Raw genomic sequence first — 13,039 nt, 5'->3', positions numbered from 1 at the left:
GTGCCTAGTACAGAACTGGGAATAAAATCTTGGCATCAGGGCCAGGCTTTGACAATGCGAAGGCTCTTTTTTCCACTAGCTCTGGGTAACTTTGATGTTTTTATTCTGTCGCCCTGTGAACAAACAGCTGAACCCAATTTCTTTTTGAGATTCTGGTCGCAATCTAGTGTAAATCTGGCATCTCTCTACTGCTGCTAGCAATGTAAGTCCTGGAAGCTGGCATCATTTTGGGTTATGCCAGTTTTATACTCGTTTCATCAAGCTCAAAATCAAGTCCTACACCTACTCCCACGGTCAAAGATGTGGGCGGGCAATCGCTGCCTCCTTTGTTCCCTCTCTCATTGAAAATAAGGAATGATTCCATGGGGCCTGGCCCTTCAGTGTTACCCACTTACTGACAGCTGGGCGACTAGCCTCCCCCCACTAAAGAGTGCTGCTGTTAAGTCTTCATCCCCCTAAGAGACAGGTAGGACCCAGCTGCTGAGCCCCTGGGGAACCCTCACCCCAAAGGAAACAAGCATCCATTTTCTGAGACAATAGGTCACGTTTAATGGCTTGAGCTCAGCAAGACACTGGCACAGTGTTTCATTTTACACCCATTTGTCAATATGATTGTCAGCTGCTCCTGTGAAGTGTTTGGGGTGGGGATGTAGGGGGGAGACATGGGTGGATGGATTTTGGCACGAGAGTGAATTTTATATTCTTGCCCTGCTGTGAGTGTTAACAAATGGGTGGAGGTGATGGCCTGGGAGGAAGAGCCTCCTATCATACCCAGCTGCAATGTTAGCCCCAGATACACGAAGGCTTTTCATGCCTAGCTGGTAATTGGAGGCGAATCACAGGGGATTTCCTCACTGGAGCCTTGCTTTTTCTCCCAGGGGTGAGACTGGCTTAGCAGCTGTTTGGCTTTGGCACTTAGGGCAGGTTTCCCTCCAGCATGTTAATTACCCTGAGTGGGTGGTGCTAAGACTTGGCCTTTTGTGTCTGCAGCCCCAGGCAAGATCACACCTAGAGTTTAGCAGGGCACTAACCGAAGAAAACGAGAGCCCCACCCTTTGCCACCAGGCCTTGAGTGCTGCAAGAAGTGTGCTGCAAAGTGCACAGTGCCTCCAGGAGGAGGCACCTCCAGCCCAAGACATGGCCTCAGGGGCAGGGTCAATGGAGCCTAGGCTGGAAACAAGGTTTATGGCTCCTCTGCTCAAGTAGACTTGTCTACCACCCCCAAGGCACTGAGTGGTGCAGGCAGCAGTGTGGAGAAACCCCAACACAAGAGGAGCTGGGAATAACTTGCTACTAGACTAAGCTAAAAGGACAGCCTGGCCTGGGAATCCACAACCAGGCTCCATGTTAGCACTGTTCCTACTATCTCCTCCAATAGCCCCAGAGCACTTCATTTCACAAGCCAATCATTTCCTCTTGCCGCAAAAGGTGCCGCCCTCCACTTGCAATATCAGCAGATTGCAAAGCCCTGAGCTAGAGCTTCAGGTGCTGCGCCCAGCCCTGCCACTTCCCTCTCATTTGTAAATGTTCTTCTGAGCCCACAGCCCACCCGGCTCACAGGGGCACCAGCCTTCACCCCAAGTGCTTGGCAGATGCCTGGGGAAAAAGGAGAGAGAGCAAGAACGCTAACCTCTCTGCTCTTCGTTTAGTCCTAGCAGGTGGTACTCGTGGACAAGCTGTTGTGTGACTGCCAACGTTGACCAGGACTCTTGGAAATCCTGGGTGAATTTAGTTGCTCCTTTGGCACGTGGCCCATGCTGCAAAGGGCCACATCTCCTGCTTTGGGAGAGCCAAGGCTGCTCGAAGCTCTGCACAGAGGGGGCTGGTGAAAGGCCATCACTCCCTCGGCCAGCACCACCTGCGCTTGGGCCTGGCCTGAGGCGAAGCCTCCTGCTAGCTTCCCGAGGAGACGGGAAGGGGAGGCGCTCGCTGAACATTTTCTCTTAGCAGCCCAAGGCATCTTCCCGCCACAGGCTGCACTCCCCAGAGGCGGCAGAGTTAGAAGCAACCATTTGTCTAAGACATTGCTTCAGCCATTCCCACGTTCAGTGCGCGGCCGGAGACTGGCGGGCGCATGAGGGAGAGGGGGAATGGTTATTCCTCGGCCTAATTCAAACAACATGGCACATGCAGTTGGACAACCTAGGGGGAGCATCACCTGAGTCTACTCTGGTTTCTGCTCCTCAGACTGGGCTCATGATCCCAACTCCAGGCAGGCGTTTCCTGTACGTCCATGCGAAGCAGCCTTCCTACCAACACTCGTTGCTCGTAAAGGCACAAAGTCCAGATCACCAGCCCAATCCACTTATCCCTTTACCCTCCCACCTCGAATCACACTTCAGTGGGATACAGGTAACGTGCAGTTGAGGGTGTCCCTTCCCAGAGAAGCCAGGCCCATGTGGCGCCTAAATGCACAGGCCCAGCAGCAGTATTTGTGGACAGCGTGATCAAACAAAACACTGGCTGGACCCTAAGGAACCTCCTGCTCTTCTGGGTGGGGAAACCAAGTCACCAGAGTGTTTGGGGAGGGATTGGAGTGAGGATTCCAGGTCTGCGCCCTGCCTGGCTCAGACGTCCTCCTCGCCAGTGTTGCCGTGGTCTATGAGGAGAAACCACTTTAGCCTGTCGGGAAGAGGAAGTGCCTTGATCTTCACATCCACCGGCCACGGTCTGAGGCGCTGCCGGATGTATACCCTGCAGAGATGTTTCAGGGCCTGCGGTGAATGCTGCAGCTGCTTCAGGGAGTAGAAAAGGGCCTTGATCTTCTCCCCCTGGAACCTGCAGCTGGTGGAGCTGATGTCAAAGTTGCTGGGCAGTTTGGGGATCTGCGAGCTGGCCACCATGAGCTCTAGCACAGTTTCTGCTTTCTGCAGGAGGTCAGCAGAGAAACTGTCGTCTTCCGAGGTGCTGAGGTGGGAGCACAGCCTCTCAAAGACGATGTGAAAGCCTGACCAGCATGAGGGGCCGTGGAAGGAGCAGTTGTAGGAGGCCCCCGACTCCAGCAGGAAGCGCAGGAGCGGGAAGTGGAGTTTGAAGCTTTTGAGGCAGATGTGCGTGAGGGACTCATGGGCTGGGCACTTGCTGGGGTCAGCACCATGGGCCATCAGCAGCTGGGTGACCCGGAAGCAGAAGCGGTTGATCATTCGCGCCTCCTCTTTGTCCCCACCCACCGTCTCACCAAGCAGGAAGATGATGCAGGTGAAGACGGTGTCACCATCTTTCGTGGTGGCCTTCACATCTGCTCCTGAAGCCAGAGACAAAAGGGGGACCCATGGTCAGAGGCCGCAATGGACGCAGACTCCCTAGAATGGGGGACTGACCCCGAAGAGCAGGTGTACGTATGTGTCACAGCACATGGTACCCCTCCTCTGAACTGCAGCCCCAAGCCACTGATCACTGTTACTCATCTCCAGCCCTCCTCTGCCTGCCATTTAGGGAGTTGATGGAGGGCACCGTAGCAACTGAAACTGTTTCACCTGGAGGGACAGCATCTCTCTGCACCAACCTGTGCGACCAGTTAAAACAATCACCGAGGGTTCACAGTGTGACCAATACAAGGGTTTCATGCAGACAGTGACAAGTAGGCTTAAGAAGAGTGCAGCTGTCGAGTGTAAGGTCAGATAGCACCACGAGATCATCTGGTCTGACCTGTATATCACAGGTCCCAGCACCCGCATGCTAAACCCAACCACTGACATTAGACCAATATTATGATGTCGCAGGCAGAGGATGGGGGGACTGATGTGCACCAATGCCAGGCCCCTGTAGAATAACTGATTAAGCAAGATATACCCAGCTGATTTTGGCAAGCAACCCATAACCCACGCTGCAGAGGAAGGCAAAAAAAACCCCATAGGCATTGCCAGCCTGACCTGGGGGAAAATCCCCTCCTGGCTGATCCCACATGGCCATCAGTTAAGACCTAGAGCATAGGAGCAAGAACCAGCCAGCCAAGCACCTCAGAGAGAGAATGCCTGGTGCCACCTGAAAGCCCTGGCCCTCCTCATCGAATGTCCTATCTCCAGCTGTGATCATCCCTCATGCTTCAGAGGGAGGAGACCAACCAAACTCCAGAATAGGGTGGGAAGGGCAATCTCTTCTTGACCCCTGCAGGCTGAAGCCCTGAAGCATGAGCTTTTAGGACTATCAGACACGAACCAGAAGGGTGAAGCTGTGAGTTATTGCACTTGGGGGCAGGTGAATCAGGAGAGACAAAGCTCCTGTTTGGACTATTGCAGGGAGGAAAGGCCAGTGCCAAATGTTTGCAGTGTGGTAGCACCTAGGAACCATGGTGCTAGGTGCTGTACAAGCACAGAACAGACAGGCCCTGCCCGAAAGCGTGCTCGGTCTTTACAGGGCAATGAGCCAACAGCTGCTGGGCTGCCCTCACCTCCTTCCAACAGGAGCCGGATGTTTTCGGTGTTGTGGATCTGAACTCCATCGCTGCTAGCCAGGGCATGCAGCAGAGCTGTCTTTCCTGTGGAGAAGAGCGTAAAACGGGGAGGGTGAGCATTACATCAGGGTGACTTCTAGGAGGAGTCCCTGTTGGGGCTGCCCCTGTTGGGGCTGCCCCTGTCCACGAACCATGACAGCATGGAAGGGAACCCCATTAGGGAGCTAGTCAAACTCCACGAGGATGCAGCAGCGGGAGCACACACAGCGTTGGGGATAGGGTTGCCAACCGTGTAATCACACAAACCTAAACATCCTTGCCCTGCCCCTTCCCTGCTCACTCCGTCCCCTCTCCCTCCATTGCTCACTCTCCCCTACCCTCCGCTTCTGGGAGACTCCGGGCGAAACTGGGAGGGGTTGGCAACCCAACCTGGGGCTAGTGCGTGTTGGCGCAATACTGCTTTAGAGTCAGCAGAGGGAGCACTAGACATCGTGACACTTCCATTAGCCCCTGACCACAGCGGGGCAACTGCAGGCATGTTACAGCGTGAGTGGCACTAGCACAGACGGGGGTGGGCAGGAATGAAGCGTGCTAGCCAGAAGGCGCCAGAGACTGGCAATGCCAGGTAGTCTGAGCACTGCCACACTGCAGTGCTAGGGCATGGCTGAGACCCACCATGTTCAAATGTGCTTAAATCCCTGGCTGTTTTGTCTGTCCTAGAGATGCCAATGCCCCTGAACGCCAGTAGGGTTTGAAGATCTTAACCTGGATCTGAATTTCCACAGGTGATTCTGACTTCTAAAACGGGCTGAGCACTGGGCGATTCAGAAATCCAGAACCAAATTTAACAGCCTAGGCAAAAGAACCCAAGTGTCCTGCCTCCCCGTCCCCTGCTCTAACTAGATCACACTGTCTGCCCATTCTGTTTGCTACACATACCAACAGTTGCTTCTGGGTGGGAATCAAGTGCAACAGGAGTTGGGGGGGGCGGGGGCATTAACGCTTTATGTGTGATGGAAAGGGGCACAGACCATTTTTGTCAGCTCCGTTGACGTCAGCACCGAGTTCCAGGAGACGCTGCAAACATGGCAGCCGTTCGGGCTCCTCACTGGCGAGGTCCAGGGGGCTGCTCTCGTGAATCTGTGGGTAGGAAGACGACAAGGACGAGAAAAAGCCAATGTTCTTCCGGTTTAGTACTTTGCTGTGGCGGCTGATCACATGGAACGATCACTGCCGCATGAAAAGGTTCCACAGTCAGATAAGCGGTTGAAAAGCAGGGCTAGTACAGCCAGAAGGGAGTAGCAGGGGTTCCCCCCATTAGTGCTAGCACTATGGGGCAGGGCATGCAAAGGACTGACTGCAGCCAGGCCTCATTACTGAAGTGCAGCCTGTGCAAACTACAAGCCCCAGCATGCAATGCTCCACCTGGATCCCAGCCCCTCAAGATTTTAAGATAAAGGGAGATAAGCTAAGCAGGCATCACTCTGGATCCCTCTCTGCGTGTGCTCTCTGCAAAGGAATTCACAGGCCCAGGTCTCCCAGGAGGCATTATCAGTACCATACACCTAGGAGAGGTCAGATCCTTTAACCCTGCGTCTAAGGTGGGTGCTTTCCATACCCGATCTCTCCGGTTAATGTCCGCCCCGCGGCGCACTAGCAGCTCCACCATGTCCGGCTGGTTTCGGAGAACAGCGATGTGCAGAGCAGTATAATAGGTGACGGGATCTAGGGCCAGACCAAACAACAAGTCAGGGAGTTTCAGGACTAAAGATACTCTCCAAAAAATCAGAAACAGTCCACGCTAAGGCAGAATAACCCAAAGCAGCTGGGTTCAAGAGAATCCAGCTCCCAAATGGGGCTGAGAGCGTGGGAAGGGGCTTGGATCCTGCTGGGCTTGGAGGAATTACAAGGAGGGCTGGGCTGAAGCTAAGCAATTGGTTGCCCAGGCTCTGCTGTTGTGCGGGCCTCGTCTCTAGGACGATGAACAAGCTGGCCCTAAGCCTCCAGCAGCTGGATCAGAAGAGCCAACTCCATCCCAGCCCCTTTCTGGCAGGCTGCAGCCCTGCTTTTGCGGCAGTGGGGCAGCCTGGATCCCTTACAAGCTCTGCGACCCACAGACGGGCCCCAACCACCTCCCTGGCAGCAAGGCTGGGAGCGAGGAGGGATGAATGGATGGAAAAGAGACTCACTGCTTGTCACTGCTACCCTGGTGCGGCTGGGCCTGCAAGGGAAGCAATTCATGGCCCAATTCCCCCATCCCCACCCCCTTCCCAACAGTTGGATGCTCCCCAGATCATAAAGCCAGCTGTTTAAACCTGGCCACCCCGCGGGAGCACAGCCAGCATTCCGGGTGTGATGTCACAAAAGCCCAGCCACTGCTGGAAGAAGGGTTTCTCTGGCCACGGGCTGAACAGAAGAGTCAGTGTTGGTTTCTGCAGCTTTTTAAACCCTTCACCCTGCTAAACAGGCCATGTGCTAACGCGCAGGGCTAATGCAAGGAGCGTTGCTGAGCGAGGCCGGACGTACAGGCCTGGAGCCTGGTGTTCACTAGCCATCCACAGCCCACGCTTAGGACAAGCTAGTCAGCACAGACCAACCAGCATGCCTCAATCCTGAGCTGAAGGGGTGGTTTAATCCTCGGGACTCGCATCCTTGTGCTCACTGCTGGGACTGGCAGCGCGGGTGCCTGATGTGGCCACTGAATTGGCTGGAACCCCGACTGTGCTCATCTCACACAAGCAGCCACCAGTCGGTAACAGCTTGTTGGCAGTGCTGGTGGATTTGAACTGGCAACCTAAAGGTGAGGGGGCCACAGAGCCCATTACTCACCCCTGAGCCATGCAGTCCCCCCTGCAGCATCCTCTGTGCTACAGAGACTGCCAGACAAACCACGGCACTAGCCCATCGCCTGCCCCATGAGCTGGTAAAATCAAAGTGGTGTCATCAGATTCTGGCCTAACATTTTCCTCTGTTTCCCTGGAACCACGCTGGTGCTTGCGCCCTGGGAAGCCAGCACGTTCCTACCTATGATTTAAACCTAAAGGCACTGACTGACTTCCTGCGATGCCCAGACCATTAGCACAACACATGTCGAAGTTGGCTCAGAAGAAAGCATCAAGGACCGGTGGGAGAGACCAGGCCCAGTGCCAGCAATTGTATTTTCATTAACATTGATAAAAAAAAAAAAGCAACGCAGCATCCTCTCCCTGGCTTAAGCGTTCCGCGGGGGAGAGGGGGGGAAAATATCAATCCATTGTGAGGGAAAGGGGCATGAAAGATCTTAGGAGACAGATAACAAAGGACCAATTTTATTACCCACTGACGGGGGTTTGGAAGGGAAAGTGGACTATCCTATGATCCCACCCAGCTCACTGATCTTCCCTCTGATGGAAGGGGGTTGGGCATTGGCTTCTTCCAAAACTCATAACACATCTAACACTGCTCCACGCCTCAGACAGGTTAACTTGGGAAGGACCAGCCCAATGAGGAAGGGGCAGGGCTTGGGACCTTGATTCAGATCCAGGACGCTGCGTCGTGGCTCCAATCCGTCGGCCAGCCCACAAACGACCCTTCCCTCCCTCTCTGCCACCCGTGAAGCCTGTTTGTGTCAGGAACAGGCATGTGCTTAGAACGCATCATCTCCCCCAGATTTACCTTCAAAGACAAGATTGGCCCCGTTCTGCAGGAGGATTTCAGCTGCAGGCACCAGCCCGAGTTCCGCTACCTTCAGCAAGGAGTAGCTCACGCCTTCTTGGTAGAATGGGGACTGGGTCTCTCTCTCCAACAGCTTGTTGAGGACCAAGAATTTGCCACTGTCTTCAGCTAGGCAGCTGGGGCTTGAGACACAAGTGGCCCATTGTTAGAGCTCCACGCATTTTTCCTGGGATGTGCATTGGCAAAGGGCAGGAGGGAGGCCTAACACTGACACTGCTATTACCTGCACATAGGGCCTGATCCACAGTGACTGAAACCAACGAAGAGACGCCCACCAGCATTTGGATCAGGCCCTGAGACAGCACCGTTCCTCAGAGGGTCTCAAAGTACTTTCCTACCATAGTAAGTCTCAACTCCACTTTGCAGAGGAGGGGAAAAAAAAAAAAATCATCAAGGCACAGACAGCACGAGGGACTCGCCTGTAACCACATGGCACATCTGAGGGCGTGCTAAGAACAGGGCCCCACTCACCAACCTCTCAGACCTGCGCTGCAACAGCTAGACGACTCTCCCTTCTCACCAGCCTTGCAAGGACCACAGCTGCGATCGAGGTGCCCAAGATATTTTGACTTCTAATGGGATTTGGGCACCCGACTCTGTTGGGCTCCTTCACAAAGCCCAGGCCAATAACAGTCTCTGCAGGTGTCCTGCCCTCCTATCGCTCCAGTCTTGTGTTGCGGGAGCCAGCCGCCCCCTCGGTGCACTGCGCCTGCTTTCGCTGCTGTTTTCGGTTAGGGTCTGACTGCCGGGGGAGGTTTTACTTGCTCAGAATTAAGTGTCAGCTGCCTGACTTAGTTCCTATTGCAAGAGTTTGCTCCAGGTCAACAGACTAACAGGGAAGGTCTCTCTATAGGGTTAAACCACCCCCCTCTGCAGGTTTTGGGGAACATCGTAATCTGCCTTTTAATCCCTGTATAAACAATTGGCCCTCCTCTATTAAAGGGCTCCCATAATCTTCTTGGCACCCACATCCATCCAACATCAGCATCCAGCTTTCCTACAGCGAAGGCCTCTGATGGTACAGTCAGGGATTCAGGGATAGCACACCAGCTATCCCACTGCACTGGGCCTTAGGACACCTGGGTTCTTGTCCCAGCTCTGCCACTGGACCTGCCAGGTGACCTTGGGCAAGTCATTTCACCTCTCTGCTGCCTCCTCCACTTTCTGTATGTCTTGTCTATTTAAATTGTAAACTCATTGGGGCAGGGACCGCCTCTTACAACATGCCTATACCGCAGTGGGGCCCTGATTTCAGGTATGACCTCTACATGCTACTGTAATACAAACAACAATTTAGAGTGCTAATTAGATACAACACTGCTATTCAGAGGAACTTCTGTGGAGATAAGCTTAGAGTAACCCACAACCACTTATTTAATCCTTCATTCAGTTACTTAAGAAAAAAACAAACAAAACGCTGTCACAGAGTACAGGCTCGAAATTTGTTACCTCTCTAGAATTTCCTGCTTTTCAGGATCCTGTATCCCCAAACATCCCAAGATCTCATCTACCAAAGGCTGATACTCAAAAATGATCCTGCGGAAGCCGTGCAAGAAAGGCATTGTGCTCTTCTATTCAAAGATCATCCGGAATATCCGGTTGTCTCAAGCCCAAGAGATGGATTCTTCTTTTCTCCCTGAAATCAGAGAGATGTTCAAATACGGATCAGTTACAGGTTTCTGGAAGGAGCGCATCAGATACAGAGCTGGCCAAAAAATGACGATTCGGTGACACCAAAACATTTAGCGAATTTGTGTTGGTTTCATCTGATCGTTTTGGATTGGAAAAAAAACATTAAACAATTCTGGAAAAAAATCAAAATATTTTTGTTTCAGTATTTTCAAAATGTTTCAATTTTTCAGTTTGAAACAACTTTTTGTTTCACAGTATCTTTTAATTTTATTCAAAACAACCAAAAGTGTTTTAAAATGATCAAAACAATATTTCAGTTTTGTCAAAACAAAATGATTTGTTTGACCTGAAATAAATGTATTTTACTTTTCAATTTGCTGAAAAAAAGTTTTCAGTTTGACCCAAAACATTTTTTTTTAAACTGCCAGTGAACTGAAAAATCTTTTATTCACACAAAACTAGCGAGAAGGTCTCACTAAAGGCAGCCTAGGATAAATAAGGAGAGTTGAGGGTTAATCATGACCAGGTAACATGTTTTTAAACACAAGTTGTCCTGTCTACATTAAAACCAAAGCCCTGTTTAAAATTCGTATTAGTTAAAACACATTGATTAATATGTTTTAAAACCCAACAGTATTTCCTGGTTTAGCTGTGGCCTAATTTTAATCAATAGAATAGTTAGAAACAATGATCAGGGAGTCTTGGTTCTGTTTTTTTAAGAAGTGTTCTCAACACTGGCTATAAACAGAAACATTCCTAGGTGTTTTAAAAAACATTAACTACACTGAACTTAAAAGATCATAATGTTGCAAACAGAACACTTTTTGCTGTGTTACTAGTAACACATTAGATGCTCTGATTTCGTAGTGATGAGCATGATCTAAGAACCTAACCAGAGTAAGATTTTTTAAAATGAAAGGATTGTAAGGATCGGATTTAAGTCATCACTATTTAGTTCCTTTGTTTACTTTTTGCATTTCTCCCAGTGTAGACAATGGGAATCAATAAAGTCACCTCTACTGTTGTTCAGTCAATTTCACTTTCAGGTTCTGTGTGGAGCACAGTTGGAATCTCTGCAGAGAAATATCTTTGTTTAGAAGCAACTGTTTTCACTGGATTTTTTCCCTTTTAATTTGTACACACCATGTTGGTCTTAGGTTTTTAGAAAAGCTGGAGGGCTTCCCCCACTCCTTACACATTTTAAAAATTTGGCCCCTATCTAGGTCATGCCCCTTTAAATTCAAACAATTTTTTAAAATTAAAAAACATTCCCTGCATTGTTTCCTGGGTTAATTCAGAAGAACCAAAACATTAAAGCCACTGGTCTATTTTCATTGTCCAAATACCAAATGTAAAAATAACCAAAACCAGAGATAGAAGTAAATTAGATTTTTTTTCAGTTTCAATCATTTTAAGTATCGTTAGTAACCAGAGGCAGGAACTCTCGCTCTGTTTCTCCAAAACAGGATTTTAGCCTGACTGTGTGTTCCTTTCAACATAGATTTAATTTCTGACTCTTCTACTGCTATGGCCCTGACCCTACTAAGACCTAGACATATGCTTAATTTTAAGCACTGCAAGTAATTCCATTGACTATTCACAGTGCATGGAGTTAAGCACAGGCATAAAGCTTCGGAGGATTGGGGTGTAATACTGTAAGTTCTTTAGGTTAGGGACTGTCTTTTGTGTGTGTGGCTGTGCAAGGCCTGGCCCCCTGGGGCCCTGATCCTGACTGGAGCTGCTGGTTGCTACCACAATAAATGAATACCACCACCTGCGGAATAACAAGAATATCAAGATACCACAAGGTTACCACAGCAGTCACAAGGTGCTTAATTCACCTGATGCAAATGAGGAATTTGTATGAGTGGAATCAAGCAGATAACACCTCCCTCCACTTGAAACAGGACCATGCACAGCAAAAAGAGCACCCAGCTGGATGGGAAATTTCACAAATAAGCAATGTTGTTTACATGCATGCACACACGCATATGTATGCTTCCCAAGCAGCTCGACCGGATCATACACACCAGGAGTCCTCACACAGTGGGTCCCAGGGTACAGGCCAGGTGACTCAATGACCACTTGCCATCTGTAGGGGCATGCGCTTCCTTGCAGAAGCAGGGTGGCTCTCTGGGGGATCTCTCACTGAAAGCAGCAGCTTGCCTTTATTTAGTGCTTATGGCCACCAACAGCATCTGCCACAGTGCAGCTACCAGGCATTGCAATAGGGGATGTGACCATCATGCCACAAAGCTAGTAAAGACAAGTACCAGACCCTGCAGTCAGCAACAGCACACACACGTCTGCCATTGCACACTGCTGCGCTCACACGTTATTTGCACAACCTGCACACACGCATCTGCCAACGTGTATGCCATTGCACACTGCTGCACCCAAACATGTTATTTGCACACATGCACCCACTCCTGCAGTGCTGCACCCACGCACCCGCCATTGCATGCTGCTGCACCAACACACACTATCTGCACACTTGCACACACACCCCTGCAATTGCAGTGCTGTACACACACGCCTGCCTACCATTGCACACTGCGGCATACACGTGTGTGCCACTGCACCCTGCTGCACCCACACGTCATTTGCACACTCGCACGCACACACCCGTCGTTGCACAGTGCTCTGCACACACCCCGCCTGCCATTGCACACTGTTGCACACCTGCTATTGCACACTGCTGCACGCACACGTATGCCATTGCACACGCTGCACCAGAGAGAGCCACGATTCCTGCCTAAGCCCAAAGCAGCGCCTGAGAACCGCCCACCGGGCTCAGCTCCCTTCCCCAGCACCCAGTCCCCACTGCCCCCCTAGGACCCGGGGCCAGGCAGCCTCCCCCGGGCCGCCCTGCGCTGCGCTCCCTGCTCCAGCCTGGGCCCGGGGCGCGCGCGCTCCTACCTGCACGGGGCCCCTCGCGCCGGGCAGCGCAGCGCACAGGAAACGGAAACCGCCGCCACACGGGCCGCAGCTCAGGGTCCCTCTAGCGGCCGAAGGGGGATGCTGCAGGGGGGCTGGCTCAGCAGAGGGCAGCAGCCTACAGGGGAAGGGGAGCCAGCCAAGCCGTGCACATTGCAGCCTGGGCTGGCCGCAGAGCATGTGCTTTGCAGGGGCTCCTTCGCCACTGAAGGCACCTTGCCTCCCCCTCCCCCGCAGCTACTGTAGCTCGGGGGCTGGGCATGTCACACACCCCAGCTCCAAAGTCTCAAGGCCATCAGCGCTGGACCAGGGCCAGGCTAGATGCCCACCCTCAAAGTTGGTCGGGGTTCACGTGCAAGATTT

General features: G+C 51.7%; 1 protein-coding gene across 9 annotated transcripts; it reads right to left on the bottom strand.

Annotated features, from left to right (window-relative positions):
* Positions 1-524: 524 nt before the first annotated feature.
* Positions 525-12,713, bottom strand: ASB6 (ankyrin repeat and SOCS box containing 6). 9 transcript variants are annotated; one of them, XM_050926148.1, is made up of 8 exons: positions 12,422-12,525; positions 10,708-10,812; positions 9,557-9,743; positions 8,048-8,229; positions 6,012-6,118; positions 5,425-5,533; positions 4,391-4,477; positions 525-3,244 (listed from the first exon to the last, which is right to left on the bottom strand). In XM_050926148.1, the coding sequence occupies exons 3-8, from the start codon at positions 9,667-9,669 to the stop codon at positions 2,568-2,570; spliced, it is 1,275 nt and encodes a 424-aa protein (XP_050782105.1). In that variant the 5' UTR covers positions 9,670-9,743; positions 10,708-10,812; positions 12,422-12,525; the 3' UTR covers positions 525-2,567. The 9 variants fall into 9 exon arrangements, with proteins under 9 accessions (XP_050782105.1, XP_050782109.1, XP_050782108.1 ...); XM_050926152.1 differs by having other exon boundaries at positions 12,448-12,525; XM_050926151.1 differs by lacking the exon at positions 12,422-12,525 and adding an exon at positions 11,770-12,101.
* Between the last annotated feature and the right edge of the window lie 326 nt (positions 12,714-13,039).

The sequence above is a fragment of the Gopherus flavomarginatus genome, chromosome 17 (genome assembly GCF_025201925.1).
Source record: "Gopherus flavomarginatus isolate rGopFla2 chromosome 17, rGopFla2.mat.asm, whole genome shotgun sequence".
NCBI lineage: Eukaryota > Metazoa > Chordata > Testudines > Testudinidae > Gopherus > Gopherus flavomarginatus.
Note: the sequence above shows the minus strand (reverse complement) of the source record. Positions and strands in the feature narration are given on the sequence as shown.